The 21,575-nt window shown below is 47.7% G+C and overlaps 1 protein-coding gene across 2 annotated transcripts in view; it reads right to left on the reverse strand.

Annotated features, from left to right (window-relative positions):
- Nucleotides 1–21,575, reverse strand: part of RPGR (retinitis pigmentosa GTPase regulator) — a 309,545-nt gene that overhangs the window by 169,227 nt on the left and 118,743 nt on the right. For both annotated transcript variants that reach the window (XM_063955571.1, XM_063955570.1), the window contains exon 7: nt 15,886–16,044. In XM_063955571.1, the coding sequence (XP_063811641.1) occupies nt 15,886–16,044 (159 nt within the window). The remainder of the gene's footprint in view (nt 1–15,885; nt 16,045–21,575) is intronic.

Genomic DNA, 21,575 nt, shown 5'->3' on the forward strand with positions numbered 1-21,575 from the left:
TGCACCTGGCTCCGCCTGTGGAGCCCCAACGTCATGCGGTGGACTTAGTGGAAGCAGGGGAGGATTTTTGTTCCTGGGAACTGGCTGCCTGGTGCAGCTTCCTTCCTCTACCCTTGCCTCTGGCCAGAAAGGATGCTCCTCTGACCCGCTTGCCTTTCTGAGGCCGAAAGGACTGCATTTGATAATACGGTGCTTTCTTAGGCTGTGAGGGAACCTGAGGCAAAAAAGTCGACTTCCCAGCAGTTGCTGTGGATACGAGGTCCGAGAGACCGTCCCCAAATAGTTCCTCACCCTTATAAGGCAAAACCTCCATGTGTTTTTTAGAATCTGCATCACCTGTCCACTGCAGAGTCCATAATACTCTCCTGGCAGAAATGGACATTGCATTAATTCTAGATGCCAGCAGGCAAATGTCCCTCTGTGCATCCCGCATATATAAGACGACGTCTTTTATATGTTCAATGGTTAGCAAAATAGTATCCCTGTCGAGGGAATCAATGTTGTCTGACAGGGTATCAGTCCATGCTGCTGCAGCACTACACATCCAGGCTGAAGCAATAGCAGGTCTCAGTAGAGTACCAGAGTGTGTATACACAGACTTCAGGATAGCTTCCTGCTTTCTATCCACAGGATCCTTTAGGGCGGCCGTATCCTGAGACGGCAGTGCCACCCTTTTAGATAAGCGTGTTAGCGCCTTGTCCACCCTAGGGGATGTTTCCCAAAGTAACCTATCCGTTGGCGGGAAAGGGTACGCCATCAGTAACCTCTTAGAAATCACTAGTTTCTTATCAGGGGAACTCCACGCTTCTTCACACAAATCATTTAATTCATCAGATGGGGGAAAAGTCACTGGCTGCTTTTTCTCCCCAAACATAATACCCCTTTTGGTGGTAACCGGGTTAATATCAGAAAATAAGATTTTACTTACCGATAAATCTATTTCTCGTAGTCCGTAGTGGATGCTGGGACTCTGTCAGGACCATGGGGATTAGCGGCTCCGCAGGAGACAGGGCACAAAAATAAAAGCTTTAGGACTAGGTGGTGTGCACTGGCTCCTCCCCCTATGACCCTCCTCCAAGCCTCAGTTAGGATACTGTGCCCGGACGAGCGTACACAATAAGGAAGGATTTTGAATCCCGGGTAAGACTCATACCAGCCACACCAATCACACCGTACAACTTGTGATCTAAATCCCGATTTTTGTAACAATAACTATGTACAAGTATTGCAGACAATCCGCACTTGGGATGGGCGCCCAGCATCCACTACGGACTACGAGAAATAGATTTATCGGTAAGTAAAATCTTATTTTCTCTGACGTCCTAGTGGATGCCGGGACTCCGTCAGGACCATGGGGATTATACCAAAGCTCCCAAACGGGCGGGAGAGTGCGGATGACTCTGCAGCACCGAATGAGAGAACTCCAGGTCCTCTTTAGCCAGGGTATCAAATTTGTAGAATTTTACAAACGTGTTCTCCCCCGACCACGTAGCTGCTCGGCAGAGTTGTAATGCCGAGACCCCTCGGGCAGCCGCCCAAGATGGGCCCACCTTCCTTGTGGAATGGGCCTTGATAGATTTAGGCTGTGGCAGGCCTGCCACAGAATGTGCAAGTTGAATTGTGCTACAAATCCAACGAGCAATCGTCTGCTTAGAAGCAGGAGCACCCAGCTTGTTGGGTGCATACAGTATAAACAGCGAGTCAGATTTTCTGACTCCAGCCGTCCTTGAAATATATATTTTCAATGAACTGACAACGTCCAGCAACTTGGAATCCTCCAAATCGCTAGTAGCCGCAGGCACCACAATAGGCTGGTTCAGGTGAAACGCTGAAACCACCTTAGGCAGAAACTGAGGACGCGTCCGCAGTTCTGCCCTGTCCGAATGGAAAATCAGATATGGGCTTTTATACGATAAAGCCGCCAATTCTGACACTCTCCTGGCTTAAGCCAGGGCCAGTAGCATGGTTACTTTCCATGTAAGATATTTCAAATCCACCGATTTGAGTGGCTCAAACCAATGGGATTTGAGAAAATCCAAAACTACATTAAGATCCCACGGAGCCACTGGGGGCACAACCGGGGGCTGTATATGTAGTACTCCTTTTACAAAAGTCTGGACTTCAGGAACTGAAGCCAATTCTTTCTGGAAGAAAATCGACAGGGACGAAATTTGAACCTTAATGGACCCTAATTTGAGGCCCATAGACAATCCTGTTTGCAGGAAATGTAGGAATCGACCCAGTTGAAATTCCTCCGTCGGGGCCTTCCTGGCCTCACACCACGCAACATATTTTCTCCAAATGCGGTGATAATGTTGTGCAGTCACCTCCTTCCTGGCTTTTACCAGGGTAGGGATGACCTCTTCCGGAATGCCTTTTTCCCTTAGAATTCGGCGTTCAACCGCCATGCCGTCAAACGCAGCCGCGGTAAGTCTTGGAATAGACACGGTCCCTGCTGAAACAGGTCCCGTCTTAGAGGTAGAGGCCACGGATCTTCCGTGAGCATCTCCTGAAGTTCCGGGTACCAAGTTCTTCTTGGCCAATCCGGAGCCACGAGTATCGTTCTTACTCCCCTTTGCCGTATAATTCTCAGTACTTTTGGTATGAGAGGCAGAGGAGGAAACACATACACTGACTGGAACACCCACGGTGTTACCAGAGCGTCCACAGCTATTGCCTGAGGGTCTCTTGACCTGGCGCAATACCTGTCCAGTTTTTTGTTGAGGCGGGACGCCATCATATCCACCTTTGGTTTTTCCCAACGGTTCACAATCATGTGGAAGACTTCTGGATGAAGTCCCCACTCTCCCGGGTGTAGATCGTGTCTGCTGAGGAAGTCCGCTTCCCAGTTGTCCACTCCAGGAATGAACACTGCTGACAGTGCTATCACATGATCTTCCGCCCAGCGAAGAATCCTTGCAGCTTCTGCCATTGCCCTCCTGCTTCTTGTGCCGCCCTGTCTGTTTACGTGGGCGACTGCCGTGATGTTGTCCGACTGGATCAACACCGGCTGACCCTGAAGCAGGGGTTTTGCCAGGCTTAGAGCATTGTAAATCGCTCTTAGCTCCAGTATATTTATGTGAAGAGACATCTCCAGGCTTGACCACACTCCCTGGAAGTTTCTTCCCTGTGTGACCGCTCCCCAGCCTCTCAGACTGGCATCCGTGGTCACCAGGACCCAGTCCTGTATGCCGAATCTGCGGCCCTCTAACAGATGAGCACTCTGCAACCACCACAGAAGAGACACCCTTGTCCGTGGAGACAAAGTTATCCGCTGATGCATCTGCAGATGCGATCCGGACCATTTGTCCAGCAGATCCCACTGAAAAGTTCGTGCGTGGAATCTGCCGAATGGAATCGCTTCGTAAGAAGCCACCATTTTTCCCAGGACTCTTGTGCATTGATGCACAGACACTTTTCCTGGTTTTAGGAGGTTCCTGACAAGTTCGGATAACTCCTTGGCTTTCTCCTCCGGAAGAAACACCTTTTTCTGAACCGTGTCCAGAATCATTCCCAGGAACAGCAGACGTATCGTCGGGGTCAATTGAGATTTTGGAAAATTCAGAATCCACCCGTGCTGTTGCAGCACTACTTGGGTTAGTGCTACTACGTCCCTCAGCTGTTCTCTGGACCTTGCCCTTATCAGGAGATCGTCCAAGTAAGGGATAATTAATACGCCTTTTCTTCGCAGAAGAAACATCATTTCGGCCATTACCTTGGTAAAGACCCGAGGTGCCGTGGACAATCCAAACGGCAGCGTCTGAAACTGATAATGACAGTTTTGCACCACGAACCTGAGGTACCCTTGATGTGAAGGGCAAATTGGGACATGCAGGTAAGCATCCTTGATGTCCAGGGACACCATAAAGTCCCCTTCTTCCAGATTCGCTATCACTGCTCTGAGTGACTCCATCTTGAACTTGAATTTTTGTATGTACAGGTTCAAAGATTTCAGATTTAGAATAGGTCTTACCGAGCCGTCCGGCTTCGGTACCACAAATAGTGTGGAATAATACCCCTTTCCCTGTTGTAGGAGGGGTACCTTGACTATCACCTGCTGAGAATACAGCTTGTGAATGGCTTCCAATACCGTCGCCCTGTCTGAGGGAGACGTTGGCAGAGCAGACTTTAGGAACCGGCGAGGGGGAGACTTCTCGAATTCCAACCTGTAACCCTGAGATACTACCTGCAGGATCCAGGGGTCCACCTGTGAGTGAGCCCACTGTGCGCTGAAATTCTTGAGTCGACCCCCCACCGCCCCTGAGTCCGCTTGTAAAGCCCCAACGTCATGCTGAGGGCTTTGCAGAAGCCGGGGAGGGCTTCTGCTCCAGGGAGGGAGCTGCTTGGTGCACTCTCTTACCCTTTCCTTTGCCTCGGGGCAGATATGACTGTCCTTTTGCCCGCTTGTTCTTATAGGAACGAAAGGACTGCGGCTGAAAAGACGGTGTCTTTTTCTGTTGGGAGGGGACCTGAGGTAAAAAGGTGGATTTCCCGGCTGTTGCCGTGGCCACCAAATCCGATAGACCGACCCCAAATAATTCCTCCCCTTTATACGGCAATACTTCCATATGCCGTTTGGAATCCGCATCACCTGACCACTGTCGCGTCCATAAACTTCTTCTGGCAGATATGGACATCGCACTTACTCTCGATGCCAGAGTGCAAATATCCCTCTGAGCATCTCGCATATAAAGAAAAGCATCCTTTAATTGCTCTATAGTCAATAAAATACTGTCCCTATCCAGGGTATCAATATTTTCAGTCAGGGAATCCGACCAAACCACCCCAGCACTGCACATCCATGCAGAGGCGATGGCTGGTCGCAGTATAACACCAGTATGAGTGTATATACTTTTCAGGGTAGTTTCCAGCCTCCTATCAGCTGGATCCTTGAGGGCGGCCGTTTCAGGAGACGGTAACGCCACTTGTTTTGATAAGCGTGTGAGTGCCTTATCCACCCTAGGGGGTGTTTCCCAGCGCGCCCTAACCTCTGGCGGGAAAGGATATAATGCCAATAACTTCTTTGAAATTAGCAGTTTTCTATCGGGGTTAACCCACGCTTCATCACACACTTCATTCAATTCCCCTGATTCAGGAAAAACTACAGGAAGTTTTTTCAGACCCCACATAATACCCCTTTTTGTGGTACTTGCAGTATCAGAGATATGCAAAGCCTCCTTCATTGCCGTGATCATATAACGTGTGGCCCTACTGGAAAATACGTTTGTTTCTTCACCGTCGACACTAGATTCGGTGTCCGTGTCTGGGTCTGTGTCGACCGACTGAGGTAAAGGGCGTTTTACAGCCCCTGACGGTGTCTGAGACGCCTGGACAGGTACTAACTGGTTTGCCGGCCGTCTCATGTCGTCAACTGATTTTTGTAACGTGCTGACATTATCACGTAATTCCATAAACAAAGCCATCCATTCCGGTGTCGACTCCCTAGGGGGTGACATCACCATTACCGGCAATTGCTCCGCCTCCACACCAACATCGTCCTCATACATGTCGACACACACGTACCGACACACAGCAGACACACAGGGAATGCTCTTATCGAAGACAGGACCCCACTAGCCCTTTGGGGAGACAGAGGGAGAGTTTGCCAGCACACACCCAAGCGCTATAAATATATAGGAACAACCCTACAGAAGTGTTGTTTCCTTTATAGCAGCTTAATATATCAATATCGCCAAAAAAGTGCCCCCCCTCTCTGTTTTTTTTACCCTGTTTCTGTAGTGCAGTGCAGGGGAGAGTCCTGGGAGCCTTCCTCGCAGCGGAGCTGTGCAGGAAAATGGCGCTGTGTGCTGAGGAAATAGGCCCCGCCCCCTATTTCGGCGGGCTCTTCTCCCGGTGTTTGTGAGACCTGGCAGGGGTTAAATACATCCATATAGCCCCAGGGGCTATATGTGATGTATTTTTAGCCAGAACAAGGTATTATCATTGCTGCCCAGGGCGCCCCCCCCCAGCGCCCTGCACCCTCAGTGACCGCTGGTGTGAAGTGTGCTGACAACAATGGCGCACAGCTGCAGTGCTGTGCGCTACCTCATGAAGACTGAAAAGTCTTCTGCCGCCGGTTTCTGGACCTCTTCACTTTTCGGCATCTGCAAGGGGGTCGTCGGCGCGGCTCCGGGACCGGACTCCATGGCTGGGCCTGTGTTCGATCCCTCTGGAGCTAATGGTGTCCAGTAGCCTAAGAAGCCAATCCATCCTGCACGCAGGTGAGTTCACTTCTTCTCCCCTAAGTCCCTCGTTGCAGTGAGCCTGTTGCCAGCAGGACTCACTGAAAATAAAAATAAGAATTTACTTACCGATAATTCTATTTCTCGGAGTCCGTAGTGGATGCTGGGGTTCCTGAAAAGACCATGGGGAATAGCGGCTCCGCAGGAGACAGGGCACAAAAGTAAAGCTTTTCCGATCAGGTGGTGTGCACTGGCTCCTCCCCCTATGACCCTCCTCCAGACTCCAGTTAGGTACTGTGCCCGGACGAGCGTACACAATAAGGGAGGAATTTTGAATCCCGGGTAAGACTCATACCAGCCACACCAATCACACCGTACAACTTGTGATCTAAACCCAGTTAACAGTATGATAACAAAAGGAGCCTCTGAAAGACGGCTTCCTACAACAATAACCCGATTTTTGTAACAATAACTATGTACAAGTATTGCAGAATAATCCGCACTTGGGATGGGCGCCCAGCATCCACTACGGACTCCGAGAAATAGAATTATCGGTAAGTAAATTCTTATTTTCTCTATCGTCCTAGTGGATGCTGGGGTTCCTGAAAGGACCATGGGGATTATACCAAAGCTCCCAAACGGGCGGGAGAGTGCGGATGACTCTGCAGCACCGAATGAGAGAACTCCAGGTCCTCTTTTTGCCAGGGTATCAAATTTGTAGAATTTTACAAACGTGTTCTCCCCCGACCACGTAGCTGCTCGGCAGAGTTGTAATGCCGAGACCCCTCGGGCAGCCGCCCAAGATGAGCCCACCTTCCTTGTGGAATGGGCATTTACATATTTTTTGCTGTGGCAAGCCTGCCACAGAATGTGCAAGCTGAATTGTACTACAAATCCAACGAGCAATAGTCTGCTTAGAAGCAGGAGCACCCAGCTTGTTGGGTGCATACAGGATAAACAGCAAGTCAGATTTCCTGACTCCAGCCGACCTGGAAACTATATTTTCAGGGCCCTGACAACATCCAGCAACTTGGAGTCCTCCAAGTCCCTAGTAGCCGCAGGTACCACAATAAGCTGGTTCAGGTGAAACGCTGACACCACCTTAGGGAGAAACTGGGGACGAGTCCACAGCTTTGCTCTGTCCGAATGGACAATCAGATATGGCTTTATGAGATAAAGCCGCCAATTCTGACACTCGCCTGGCCGAGGCCAGGACCAACAGCATGGTCGCTTTCCATGTGAGATATATCAAATCCACAGATTTGAGTTGTTTAAACCAATGTGATTTTAGGAATCCCAAACTACGTTGAGATCGCCCAGTGCCACTGGAGACATCAAAAGGGGGTTGTATATGCAGTACTCCCTTAACAACTTCTGGACTTCAGGAACTGAAGCCAATTTCTTTCTGGAAGAAAATCGACCGGTCGAAATTTGAACCTTAATGGACCCCAATTTGAGACCCATATACACTCCTGTTTGCAGGAAATGTAGGAATTAACCTAGTTGAAATTCTTCCGTGGAGCCTTCCTGGCCTCACACCATGGAACACATTTTCACCTAAGCAGTGATAATGTTGTGCGGTCACCTCCTTCCTGGCTCTGACCAGGGTAGGGATGACCTCTTCCGGAATGCCTTTTTCCCTTAGGATCCGGCGTTCACCCGTCAACGCGGCTGCGGTAAGTCATGGAACAGACATGATTCTTGCTGAATCAAGATCCTTTCTAGTATCTCTTGAAGTTCCGGGTACCAAGTTCTTCTTGGCCAAACCGGAGCCACGAGTATAGTTCTTACTCCTCTCCTTCCTATCATTCTCCATACACTGGGTATGAAAGGCAGAGGAGGGAACACATACACCGACTGGTACACCCACGGTGTTACCAGAGCGTCCCAGCTATTGCCTGAGGGTCTCTAGACCTGGCGCTTCATGTGGGACGCCATCATAACCACCTTTGGTCTTTCCCAAAGGTTTACAAACATGTGGAAACTTCCAGATGAAGTTCCCACTTTTCCGGGTGGAATTCATTCATGCTGAGGAAATCTTCCTAGTTGTCCACTCCCGGAATGAACACTGCTGACAGTGTTATCACATGATTTTTCGCCCAGCGAAGAATCCTTGCTGTCATTGCCCTCCTGCTTCTTGTGCCGCCCCGTCTGTTTACGTGGGCGACTGCCATGATGATGTCCTACTGGATCAGCACCGGTTGACTTTGAAGCAGAGGTCTTCCTAGGCTCAGAGCATCGTAAATTGCCCTTAGCTCCAGTATATTCATGTGGAGAGAAATCTCCAGACTTGACCACACTTCCTTGGAAATTTCTTCCCTGTGTGACTGTTCCCCAGCCTCTCAGACTGGCATCCGTGGTCACCAGAACACAGTCCTGAATGCTGAATGTGCTGCCCTCTAGAAGATGAGCACTCTGCAGCCCCCACAGAAGAGACACCCTTGTCCTTGGAGACAGGGTTATCCGCTGATGCATCTGAAGATGCGATCCGGACCATTCGTCCCGCAAATCCCCCTGAAAAGTTTTTGCGTGAGATCTGCCGAATGGAATCGCTTCGTAAGAAGCCACCATTTTTCCCAGGACTCCTGTGCATTGATGCACTGATACTTGGCCTGGTTTTAGGAGGTTTCTGACTAGGTCGGATAACTCCCTGGCTTTCCCCTCCAGGAGAAATACCTCTTTCTGGACTATGCCCAGAATCATTCCTAGGAACAGCAGACGTATCATCGGAAAACAGCTGCGATTTTTGGAATATTTAGAATCCACTCGTGCTGTCGTAGAACTACTTTAGATAGTTCTTTTCCGACCTCCAACTGTTCTCTGGAAACTTGCCCCTTTCAGGATATCGTCCAAGTAAGGGATAATTAAGATGCCTTTCTTCTTTTAAGAATCATCTTTTCGGCCATTACCTTGGTAAAGGCCCGGGGTGCCGTGGATAATTCAACGGCAGCGTCTGAAACTGATATTGACAGTTCTGTATCACGAACCAGAGGTACCCTTGTTGAGAAGGGCAAATTTGGACATGGAGGTAATCCTTGATGTCCAGGGACACCATATAGTCCCCTTTTTTCCGGTTCTCTATCACTGCTCTGAGTGACTCCATCTTGATTTGAACCTTTTTATGTAAGTGTTCAAAGATTTCAGATTTAGACTATGTCTCACCAAGCCGTCTGGCTTCAGTACCACAATATAGTGTGGAAGACTAATACCCTTTTCCTTGTTGTAGGAGGGGTACTTTGATTATCACCTGCTGGAAATACAGCTTGTGAATTTTTTTTTTCCAATACTGCCTCCCTGTCGGAGGGAGCCGTTGGTAAAGCAGGCTTCAGGAACCTGCGAGGAAAAAATGTCTCGACTCTCCAATCTGTACCCCTGGGATAATACTTGTACGATCTAGGGGTCAACTTGCGAGTGATCCCACTGCGCGCTGAGACTCTTGAGACTACCCCCCCACCTCACCTGAGTCCGCTTGCACGGCCCCAGCGTCACGCTGATGGCTTGGCAGACGCGGTGGAGGGCTTCTTTTCCTGGGAAGGGGCTGCCTGCTGCAGTCTACTTCCCTTTCCTCTATGTCTGGGCAGATATGACTGGCCTTTTGCCCGCTTGCCCACATGGGAAACGGAAGGATTGAGGCTGAAAAGACAGTGTCTTTTTCTGCTGAGATGTAACTTGGGGTAAAAAGGTTGGATTTCCCAGCTGTAGCCGTGGCCCCCAGGTCCGATGGACCGACCCCAAATAACTCCTTCCCTTTATACGGCAATACTTCCATGTGCCGTATGGGATCTGTATCACCTGACCACTGTCGTGTCCATGACATCTTCTGGGAGATATGGACAACGCACTTATCTTGATGCCAGAGTGCAAATATCCCTCTGTGCATCTCGCATACATATATATAGAATGCATCCTATTAAATGCTCTATATCAATAAAATATTTTTAGTCAGGGAATTCGACCAAGCCAACCCAGCACTGCATCTCCAGGCTGATGGCGATCGCTGGTCGCAGTATAACCACCGTATGTGTGTATATACTTTTTAGGATATTTTTCCAGCTGCCTATCAGCTGGCTCCTTGAGGGCGGCCGTATCTGGAGACGGTAACGCCACTTGATAAGCGTGTGAGCGCCTTATCCACCCTAAGGGGTGTTTCCCAACGCGCCCTAACTTCTGGCGGGAAAGGGTATAACGCCAATATTTGCTATCGGGGTAAACCCACGCATCATCACACACTTCATTTTATTTTATCTGATTCAGGAAAAACTACAGGTAGTTTTTTCACTCCCACATAATACCCTTTTTTGTGGTACTTGTAGTATCAGAAATATGTAACACCTCCTTCATTGCCCTTAACGTGTGGCCCTAATGAGGAATACGTTTGTTTATTCACCGTCGACACTGGATTCAGTGTCCGTGTCTGTGTCTGTGTCGACCGACTGAGGTAAATGGGCGTTTTTTTTTTTTTTAAAAAACCCCTGACGGTGTTTCTGAGACGCCTGGACCGGTACTAATTGTTTGTCGGCCGTCTCATGTCGTCAACCGACCTTGCAGCGTGTTGACATTTTCACGTAATTCCCTAAATAAGCCATCCATTCCGGTGTCGACTCCCTAGAGAGTGACATCACCATTACAGGCAATTTCTCCGCCTCCTCCAACATCGTCCTCATACATGTCGACACACACGTACCGACACACAGCACACACACCTGGAATGCTCTGACAGAGGACAGGACCCCACTAGCCCTTTGGAGAGACAGAGGGAGAGTTTGCCAGCACACACCAAAAAACGCTATAATTACATAGGGACAACCTTATATAAGTGTTTCTCCCTAATAGCATCTTTATATATATATTTATATCGCCAATTAGTGCCCCCCTCTCTGTTTAAACCCTGTTTCTGTAGTGCAGTGCAGGGGAGAGCCTGGGAGCCTTCTCTCCAGCCTTTCTGTGAGAGAAAAAATGGCGCTGTGTGCTGAGGAGATAGGCCCCGCCCCTTTTCCGGCGGGCTCGTCTCCCGCTCTTTAGTGAAGTTTGGCAGGGGTTAAATATCTCCATATAGCCTCTGGGGGCTATATGTGAGGTATTTTTAGCCAGTATATAGGTTTACATTTGCCTCCCAGGGCGCCCCCCCCCCAGCGCCCTGCACCCTCAGTGACAGCGTGTGAAGTGTGCTGAGAGGAAAATGGCGCACAGCTGCAGTGCTGTGCGCTACCTTTAGAAGACTGTCAGAGTCTTCAGCCGCCGATTCTGGACCTCTTCTAACTTCAGCATCTGCAAGGGGGCCGGCGGCGCGGCTCCGGTGACCATCCAGGCTGTACCTGTGATCGTCCCTCTGGAGCTGATGTCCAGTAGCCAAGAAGCCAATCCATCCTGCACGCAGGTGAGTTCACTTCTTCTCCCCTCAGTCCCTCGTTGCAGTGATCCTGTTGCCAGCAGGACTCACTGTAAAATAAAAAACCTAAGCTAAACTTTCTCTAAGCAGCTCTTTAGGAGAGCCACCTAGAATTGCACCCTTCTCGGCCGGGCACAAAAATCTAACTGGAGTCTGGAGGAGGGTCATAGGGGGAGGAGCCAGTGCACACCACCTGATCGGAAAAGCTTTACTTTTGTGCCCTGTCTCCTGCGGAGCCGCTATTCCCCATGGTCCTTTCAGGAACCCCAGCATCCACTAGGACGATAGAGAAAAACCTAATAACTTTTTCTAAGCAGCTCTTTAGGAGAGCCACCTAGATTGCACCCTGCTCGGACGGGCACAAAAACCTAACTGAGGCTTGGAGGAGGGTCATAGGGGGAGGAGCCAGTGCACACCACCTAGTCCTAAAGCTTTTATTTTTGTGCCCTGTCTCCTGCGGAGCCGCTAATCCCCATGGTCCTGACGGAGTCCCAGCATCCACTAGGACGTCAGAGAAATGTGCAATACATCTTTCATTGCAGTAATCATGTATCGGATGGCTTTTGTAGACTGTACATTTGTCTCATCCTCATCCACACTGGAGTCAGACTCCGTGTCGACATCTGTGTCTACCATCAGAGCTAGCGGGCGTTTATAAGCCCCTGACTGCTTCTGAGTCGCCTGGGCAGGCGCGGGCTGAGACCCCGGCTGTCCCAAGGCTGCTGCGTCATCAAACCTTTTATGTAAGGAGTTGACACTGTCGGTTAAGACCTTCCACATATCCATCCAATCAGGTGTCGGCCCGTCGGGGGCGACACCACATGTACCTGCCCCTGCTCCGCCTCCACGTAACCCTCCTCATCAAACATGTCGACACAGCCGTACCGACACACCGCACACACACAGGGAATGCTCAGACTGAGGACAGGACCCCACAAAGTCCTTTGGGGAGACAGAGAGAGAGTATGTCAGCACACACCACAGCGCTATATAACACAGGGATTTACACTGCTAATAAGTGATTTTCCCAATAGCTGCTTGTTTTTATCGATTTGCGCCTAAATTTATGTGCCCCCCTCTCTTTTTAACCCGTCTTGTACCTGGATACTGCAGGGGAGAGCCTGGGGAGCATGCTTCCAGCGGAGCTGTGAAGGGAAAATGGCGCTGGTGTGCTGAGGAAGAAGGCCCCGCCCCTTCAGCGGCGGGCTTCTGTCCCGCGTTTTCTTTAACTTAATGACGGGGTTTTTTACACATATACAGTTAGCTAACTGTATTATGTGTATATTTAGCCAAAAGGTAATATAATTGCTGCCCAGGGCGCCCCCCCCCCCCTCTCCCCCTCCCCTCCCCCCCCAGCGCCCTGCACCCTACAGTGACCGGAGTGTGTGGTGTGCTGTGGGAGCAATGGCGCACAGCTGCAGTGCTGTGCACTACCTTAATGAAGACCGGAGTCTTCTGCCGCCGATTTCATCTCCTTCTTCTGTCTTCTGGCTCTGCAAGGGGGACGGCGGCGCGGCTCCGGGAACGGACGATCGAGGTCAGGCCCTGTGTTCGAACCCTCTGGAGCTAATGGTGTCCAGTAGCCTAAGAAGCACAAGCTAGCTGCACGCAGGTAGGTTTGCTTCTCTCCCCTCAGTCCCACGTAGCAGTGAGTCTGTTGCCAGCAGATCTCACTGAAAATAAAAAACCTAACAAATACTTTCTTTCTAGCAAGCTCAGGAGAGCCCACTAGGAGCACCCAGTTCTGGCCAGGCACAGATTCTAACTGAGGTCTGGAGGAGGGGCATAACGGGAGGAGCCAGTGCACACCAGATAGTACCTAATCTTTCTTTTAGAGTGCCCAGTCTCCTGCGGAGCCCGTCTATTCCCCATGGTCCTTACGGAGTTCCCAGCATCCACTAGGACGTCAGAGAAAAGTCTTATAAAAAACTATGAGAGTGACTGAGTGTCATCACCTTCTTAAAATTGTTAATTTTCTATTATATAACAGGTGCATAAAATAAAGCAGAGTCTAACATCAGAAGCAGAATAGGGCACACTAAAGCTCAGCAACTTTCAGCATGGCACTGACATAGGAACAGCCTGAGGAAGCAGAAGTAGGTTCTGCAAAACATGTTGCTGCATACTGGTATTGTCTACTTATCCCTTCTCTATATTGCTTTTATTTATTTTTAAGACTATTATTAAAAAAAATAAAAAAATAATAATATTATATATATGTTACAATTGTTTTATTATGTATATTATTTATTTTACCACAATATATAGACCATTTTTTTTTATACCATAAAATCTTTTGGTGATCATTATCGAATATTCATCTAGCCAAATTATATTTTTGAATCATTCTAAATACTGACAGACATCGGGTTAATAAATGAATGTGCAAGGTACATTTACATCCAGTTGAGTACATTATGTATAATCTGTCAAGTATAATATATTGGTTCCAAACTGATCTGCATGGTGGCAGCACCACATTGTGTCTCTTATTAGATTGTTATGGAGTAGGTCAATTACAGGACTGCACAGAGAGCAACGTTGCCTCATCAACCACTGTAAGACATTGGTTTGATTTCTGTCCAATAACTGGTTACCACCAATCAAAGGTGAGATTATATAATTTATAATTACAGGTTATCACAATATAGAAACATAGAAACATAGAATTTGTCGGCAGATAAGAACCACTTGGCCCATCTAGTCTGCCCCTTTTTTTTTTTTTTTTTTTTTTAATATTATTTTTATCTCTAACCTTATTTGATCCTTATTTCTTTGTAAGGATATCCTTATGTCTATCCCATGCATGTTTAAATTGCTCTACTGTCAGCCTCTACCACCTCTGATGGGAGGCTATTCCACTTGTCCACTACCCTTTCTGTGAAATAATTTTTCCGCAAATTTCCCCTGAACCTCCCCCCCTCCAGTCTCAGTGCATGTCCTCGTGTCCTATTGCTTCTCTTCATTTGGAGAATGATTCCCTCCTGGACTTTGTTAAAACCCTTGATATATTTGAAAGTTTCTATCATGTCCCCCCTTTCCCTTCTCTGCTCCAAACTATACATATTGAGATTTCTTAGTCTTTCTGGGTATGTTTTGTGATGTAGGCCATGCACCATTTTAGTTGCCCTCCTTTGTACCGTTTCTAATATCATTATGTTACACACTATTGTCATCCTTCCCCCCCCCCCCCCCCAGCCCCCATACTTCATTGACTGTTTAAGAATTCAAGTTGAAAGGCCCCAGCTGTTCCTGGCCACACATCCTATTTCTCACCACATTCCCACTGACATAGAATACCACATTTCCACAGTCAGTCCAACACTTTTCTGCCCTTCTAGAGTTGCCCTGGGCAACTAAATGTTGTTATTGTGAGGTGGAAATGTCTAGGAGCAGCAACAGCTCAGCCATGAAGCTCACAGAAAGGGACTCTTCTGCCCTCAGTTGCAAGTCACTACTGAATTCCAAACTGATTCGGGGAAAAATGTCATCAAAAGAATGGTTGTCAGGAGCTTCATGGATTGAGTTTCTATGACTAAACAGCCATGCAAAAACCTCACATCACCATGCGCAATAAAGAATGTCAACTGGAGTCACACGGCCATTGGAGTCTGAGGAAGAAGAAATGTGTCCTCTGGAGTGACTAATCACACTTCACCACCTGGTTGATTGATTAATCTAGGTTGGGCAGATGTTGGAACATCGTTTCCTGTCCGAATGTGTACTGCCAACAGTCAAGTTTGGTGGATGTGTAATAGTCTGTATCCGTTTGTCTTTGTCTGAACTTAATCTCTTAGATACAGCGAAAGGGAATATTAATGCTGCAGCATAGAAAGACATTCTAGAGAATTGCGTGCTTCCAATTTTATGGAAACCGTTTGGGGGAAGGACTTTTCGTGTTTCAGCATGACAGTTTGGTATGGAAGACCTTGGCTGGTTTACACACAGCTCTGATCTTCTCCCTAATGAACCCCTTAGGGATAAATTGAATTGCTGACTATAAGCCTGGATTTATCCCACAACATTAGTATCCAACCCTTGTGAATAAATGTATGCAAATCCTCTCTGTCATATTCCAAATTCTAATGGAAAGATTTCCCAGAATAGTGGTGATAGCAGTAGAGGGAACATGAACATGAACTCCATATTTATGGCCATGGCTTTGGAACAAGCACATATGATTATGATATTTTGATTTTCCAAACTACTACTGCAGAGTTCTGTTATACTTTGTATGGTCTTCCTGGATAGGAAGACTATCACTCATAGTTAGCAAAGAACAGATAGAAGTAACAATTTCTTATTAAAACAAACCTGTCACAGCAATGGTGTGCCCTCCACCACAGGAGACCATCTTTACCTTCCCGGATATCCCAGGCACACGTTGAGGCTGTTTGTGTTTCTCCAGTTTCTCAGTAGGCAGACCAAGCTTCCCATTTTCAGGTTCACCAAAGGTGTAAACATCACCATCTTCTATATAAATACCGAAAACAGAAGACTCACTTATAACAAAATATTGCTGACACTTTACTTTGTGATTTGCCCCTAAGAATAGTTTAATGAAGGCATTTCTCTAACTTGTCAGCTGTATGAAAGTAGGCAAGTCCTACATGATCCGCAGTGACAGATTAGGCATGTAATATAACAGACTACAACAAAAGGCAGGATATATTCATGGTTGATAGTAATGAGTAATGGCAGTACGGATAGTGTAATGGTTAGCATTACTGCCTCACAGCACTGAGGTCATGGGTTCAATTCCCACCATGGCCCTAACTGTGGGGAGTTTGTATATTCTCCCCGTACTTGCGTGGGTTTCCTCCGGGTACTCCGGTTTCCTCCCGCAATCCAAAAATATACTGGTAGGTTAATTGGCTCCCAACAAAATTAACCCTAGCATGAATGTGTGTGAGTGTACATGTGATAGGGAATCTAGATTGTAAGATCCACTGGGGCAGGGACTGATGTGAATGGCCAAATATTCTCTGTAAAGCGCTGCGGAATATGTGTGCGCTATATAAATAACTGGTAATAAATGAATAAATAAATAAATAATGATCTGAATACATATGGTATACTAATGAAGAATTACCCTCACGAGGGGTCACAAACACACACACTATTATACTGCTAGTTCAGGAGTCCGGTTCCCGACGCTGGAGAAGACACTGCTTAGAAAGATGGGGAGCCAGAGCAAGTCCTAGTGATTTTTCCTAAAAATAACAATTTCAGGAAAATTCAGACTTGCTCTGGAGGTACGGGAAAAAAGATACCATCCCTTTTCATTTTCTTTCCTGCAACTGAACAACAAAACCCCATGGCTGAAGGAAAAAACCAAGCTACACAAGTTTTATTTCAAATATACTGCGCTTAATTGAATTCCCCTATTAGACAGTAATCAGAGCAAGAGCAAAAAGGAAGAAATTTGCTCCTGGAACTAACCATGTTGCAATGCAAGGTGTGCAAAAGCATTTATTTTTGCATGCAGGGAAAATACGGACTGCTTTTACATTTGGCAACACTTATTGGGCTTTGCTTTTACATTGAAATTTAGAATTACGTTAGAATGGGCCCTTCCCAGCTAGAAATCCCTCTGCACTACCTTTAGTCCAACATTATCTTACCAACATGCAAATTGATTCTTATTTTGCTCTTACTCCTTATATCAATTGGATCAACTAGAAAAAGCAGACAGATAATAACTATATGATGTGCTGAGCGAGGGGGGGCGCTCACTTCACACAGCGGTGAAGTGAGCGACCCGCTAGATTGAGCCTGCATGCAGGCTCAATCTAGCACCAGCGATAGTGACGCGCGGGCCTGCGCATCGCTATCGCTGGGAGTCATACACACGGCAGATCCGTGCTTAAAATCTAAGCAATCTAGTCAGATTGCTTAGATTTTAAACACGGATCTCTCCGTGTGTATCCCCCCTATAGGGCTGCTGTTTTGCCAGATCTGGATATATGGGGGTTTATTTACTAATATTCGTGTTTTTGCCGTTTTTAAGGGTGTTTGAACTCGAATGGTATCGGGTGCATTTTACTGCAACTTTTTGAATCCTGATACGGTTATTCACTAAGCTGCCGATTTTTGCACAATCGTTTTTTCCGATGTCGATGTGATTCGTAATATCAGGCAGTGTTTTACGGGAGTGATGAGTAAAACACTGCCTGACAAAACACAAGGAATCCCGTCCGGATCTGTAAGATCCGTGCAGGGCTTCATTGTGTACCTTAAAAAGTTGTTTAAAGTCTGAAAAAAATTGCGTGGGGTCCCCCCTCCTAAGCACAAACAGCCTCGGGCTCTTTGAGCCGGTCCTGGTAGAAAAAATATGGTGGAAAAAATTACAGGGGTTCCCCCATATTTCTTCAACCAGCACCGGGCTCTGCGCCTGGTCCTGCTTCCAAAAATACGGGGGACAAAAAGCGTAGGGGTCCCCCGTATTTTTGAAACCAGCACGGGCTCCACTAGCCAGGTACATAATGCCACAGCCGGGGGATACTTCTATACTGGTCCCTGCGGCCCTGGCATTACATACCCAACTAGTCACCCCTGGCCGGGGTACCCTGGAGGAGTGGGGACCCCTTCAATCAAGGGGTCCCCCCCTCCAGCCACCCAAGGGCCAGGGGTGAAGCCCGAGGCTGTCCCCCCCCATCCAAGGGCGGCGGATGGGGGGCTGATAGCCTTGTGAAAAATTGTGAATATTGTTTTTAGTAGCAGTACTACAAGTCCCAGCAAGCCTCCCCCGCAAGCTGGTACTTGGAGAACCAGAAGTACCAGCATGCGGTGGAAAACCGGGCCCGCTGGTACCTGTAGTACTACTACTAAAAAAATACCTAAAAAAAAACAGGACACACACACCGTGACAGTATAAGTTTATTACATACATGCACACCTCCATACATACATACTTACCTATGTTCCCACGAGGCTCGGTCCTCTTCTCCATATAGAATCCTAAGGGTACCTGTGTTAAAAACTATACTCACATAATCCACGGAAGAATCCAACCTTTGAATAATCCACGTACTTGGCACAAAAAAAAAAATGGAAACCCGACCACGCACTGAAAGGGGTCCCATGTTTACACATGGGACCCCTTTCCCCGACTGCCAGGACCCCCCCTGACTCCTGTCAAAGAGGGTCCCTTCAACCAATCAGGGAGCGCCACGTCGTGGCACTCTCCTGATTGGCCGAAAGTAACCTCACCGCTGACCGCAAAGTTCCCACCATTGGCTACAATGGAGCGCATAGGCGCTACATTGTATCTGTGCCATGTGCTGCCTGACAGATACTACAGGAGCACACAGCCAATCAGGAGAGTGCGTGGTCGGGTTTCCGTTTTTTTTTTTTTGCCAAGTACGTGGATTATTCAAAGGTCGGATTCTACCCTGGATTATGTGAGTATAATTTTTAACACAGGTACCCCTAGGATTCTACATGGAGAAGAGGACCGAGCCTCGTGGGAACATAGGTAAGTATGTTTGGAGGTGTGCATGTATGTAATAAACTTATACTACGGTGTGTGTGTCCTGTTTTTTTTTAGGTATTTTTTTAGTAGTAGTACTACTACTACTACTACTACTACAGGTACCAGCGGGCCCCGTTTTCCACCGCATGCTGGTACTTGTGGTTCTCCAAGTACCAGCTTGCGGGGGAGGTTTGCTGGGACTTGTAGTACTGCTACTAAAAACAATATTCACAATTTTTCACAAGGCTATCAGCCCCCCATCCGCCGCCCTTGGATGGGGGGGGACAGCCTCGGGCTTCACCCCTGGCCCTTGGGTGGCTGGAGGGGGGGGACCCCTTGATTGAAGGGGTCCCCACTCCTCCAGGGTACCCCGGCCAGGGGTGACTAGTTGGGTATGTAATGCCAGGGCCGCAGGGACCAGTATAAAAGTGTCCCCCGGCTGTGGCATTATGTACCTGGCTAGTGGAGCCCGGAGCTGGTTTCAAAAATACGGGGGACCCCTACGCTTTTTGTCCCCCGTATTTTTGGAAACAGGACCAGGCGCAGAGCCCGGTACTGGTTGAAGAATTATGGGGGAACCCCTGTAATTTTCCCCCCCATATTATTTCTACCAGGACCGGCTCAAAGAGCCCGAGGCTGGTTATACTTAGGAGGGGGGACCCCACGCAAATTTTTTTTCAGATTTTACAGTAAACAGACCCTTTCCCATAGATAACCATGCACAGATCTCACTGATCCGTGCATGGTTATCCAAACTCGACTGGAAAAAGCAGGTCTATTTTTTTTCTGCTTTTTTTAACGAATCGAAAAAAACCAGACCCGCACTTGAGCACTCAGAGACTAACACCCAAATACGAATGAATAGTGAATGCCCGTATTCTATGAAATAACAGCCGCGTTTGACCGATGGTCTATTCATTCGTATTTCGGAACGTTGTCATTCAAACCATTACGAATACAGACCCTCCAACATGACCCGCCCCACTAGGTACAAAATGCTCTGTTCCTGGACTTCCCTCTTAATTTATGATTTCCATCACCTGTGTTGAACTAGTTAAATTATAAGAAAGCTGTTTCTTCACAGGTGATTGCAATAATAAATTAAGAGGGAAGTCCGGAAACAGAGCATTTTGTACCTAGTGGGGCGGGTCATGTTGGAGGGTATGCGAATAGACCAGACACTGCCGAGATTGGTGCTTAGTGAATTCCCGGATTGGGACTTAGAAAAAAAAACACAAATCGGCCAAACTCGGATTTTTAGTAAATACTGGCCATGGAATAGAATTGTAGACTGTATTAAGCTACAAATACATGACCAGAGCCAGGAGCATGGGCATTGAATTTAGGGCCTAATTCAGCATCGCAAAACTACAACTCCTGTCTCTAGCATGCAGAGGGGCCGCCCAGTACATGGAAAGGTCGCCACGCATGCCGGTCCCCTCCCCCCTGCTGAAATGCGAACTCATCTCTAAACACGCTCGCATTTTAAGGGTAGCCCCTTGCCTTCCGCAGCCTAGCTGCAAAGGCAGTCACTGGGCCACCATGTTTTGGGTCGCAGCTGCTGCATGCCGTCACACAGCCGCCGTACCCCGTCCCGCAAATGGTCTGGAAACGCCCCTCTTGTCTGGACCGCGCCACCCCAACGCCTATCAATCAGGCAGAGGCCTTCGCATAAGTGAGATGCAGTCGCCTCTCACTGGGGCAGATGTATTGACCTGGAGAAGGCGTAAGGAAGTGATAAACCAGTGATATGTGCAAGGTGATAAAGGCACCAGCCAATCAGCTCCTAACTGGTAATTTACATATTGGAGCTGATTGGCTGGTGCCTTTATCACCTTGCACATATCACTGGTTTATCACTTCCTTATGACTTCTCCAGGTTAATACATCTGCCACACTGTTTGCGCACGCGCAGTGCGGCTCCTGCACGTGTGCACACTGCACCGAGGCTTCAGTATGCGACAAATTGCTGATGCATCTCATACTAAATTAGGCCCTTAGAGAATTGTATCCAATGAGTACATCTGGCCATCTACCACATACATTCAACTTATGGTAATTGCCCCCAAGTACAATTTACTCCAGCTCAGTCCTGAACAATCTAATTGATTAGATGCCTTTCAGGGACCAGGCACAAAGCACAATAACCACATTTAAAATTCAAACTGCTGAACACATGGGTATCTTAATACTTACTATTACTCTTCTTCACTTAGTTGAAGATTTATACCAGACAAAGTATAAGAAAAAAGAGTACCTAGAAATACAGTGCTTATACAGTTTTTCTGGGTGCAAATGCAGGTCACTGTATCACTTATATCAAACTAGGTGATTCATCGCGCCCTACGGGCGCTCTTCACACCGTCGTAAGGGGCTACGCCCCGGTAAACTGGACAGAAAAGTGAAGGAGTAGAATAGTAGATGGTGAAGTTGTGGTGGAATGGTTGGTTTGTTTCTGGGTAGTTGTAGTATGACAAAAGGGAATGTGATTTGAATGGGGTGCAGGGTTTTGTGAGTGGGTGAGCAGTGT

Source organism: Pseudophryne corroboree, chromosome 2 (assembly GCF_028390025.1).
Source record: "Pseudophryne corroboree isolate aPseCor3 chromosome 2, aPseCor3.hap2, whole genome shotgun sequence".
Taxonomy (NCBI): domain Eukaryota; kingdom Metazoa; phylum Chordata; class Amphibia; order Anura; family Myobatrachidae; genus Pseudophryne; species Pseudophryne corroboree.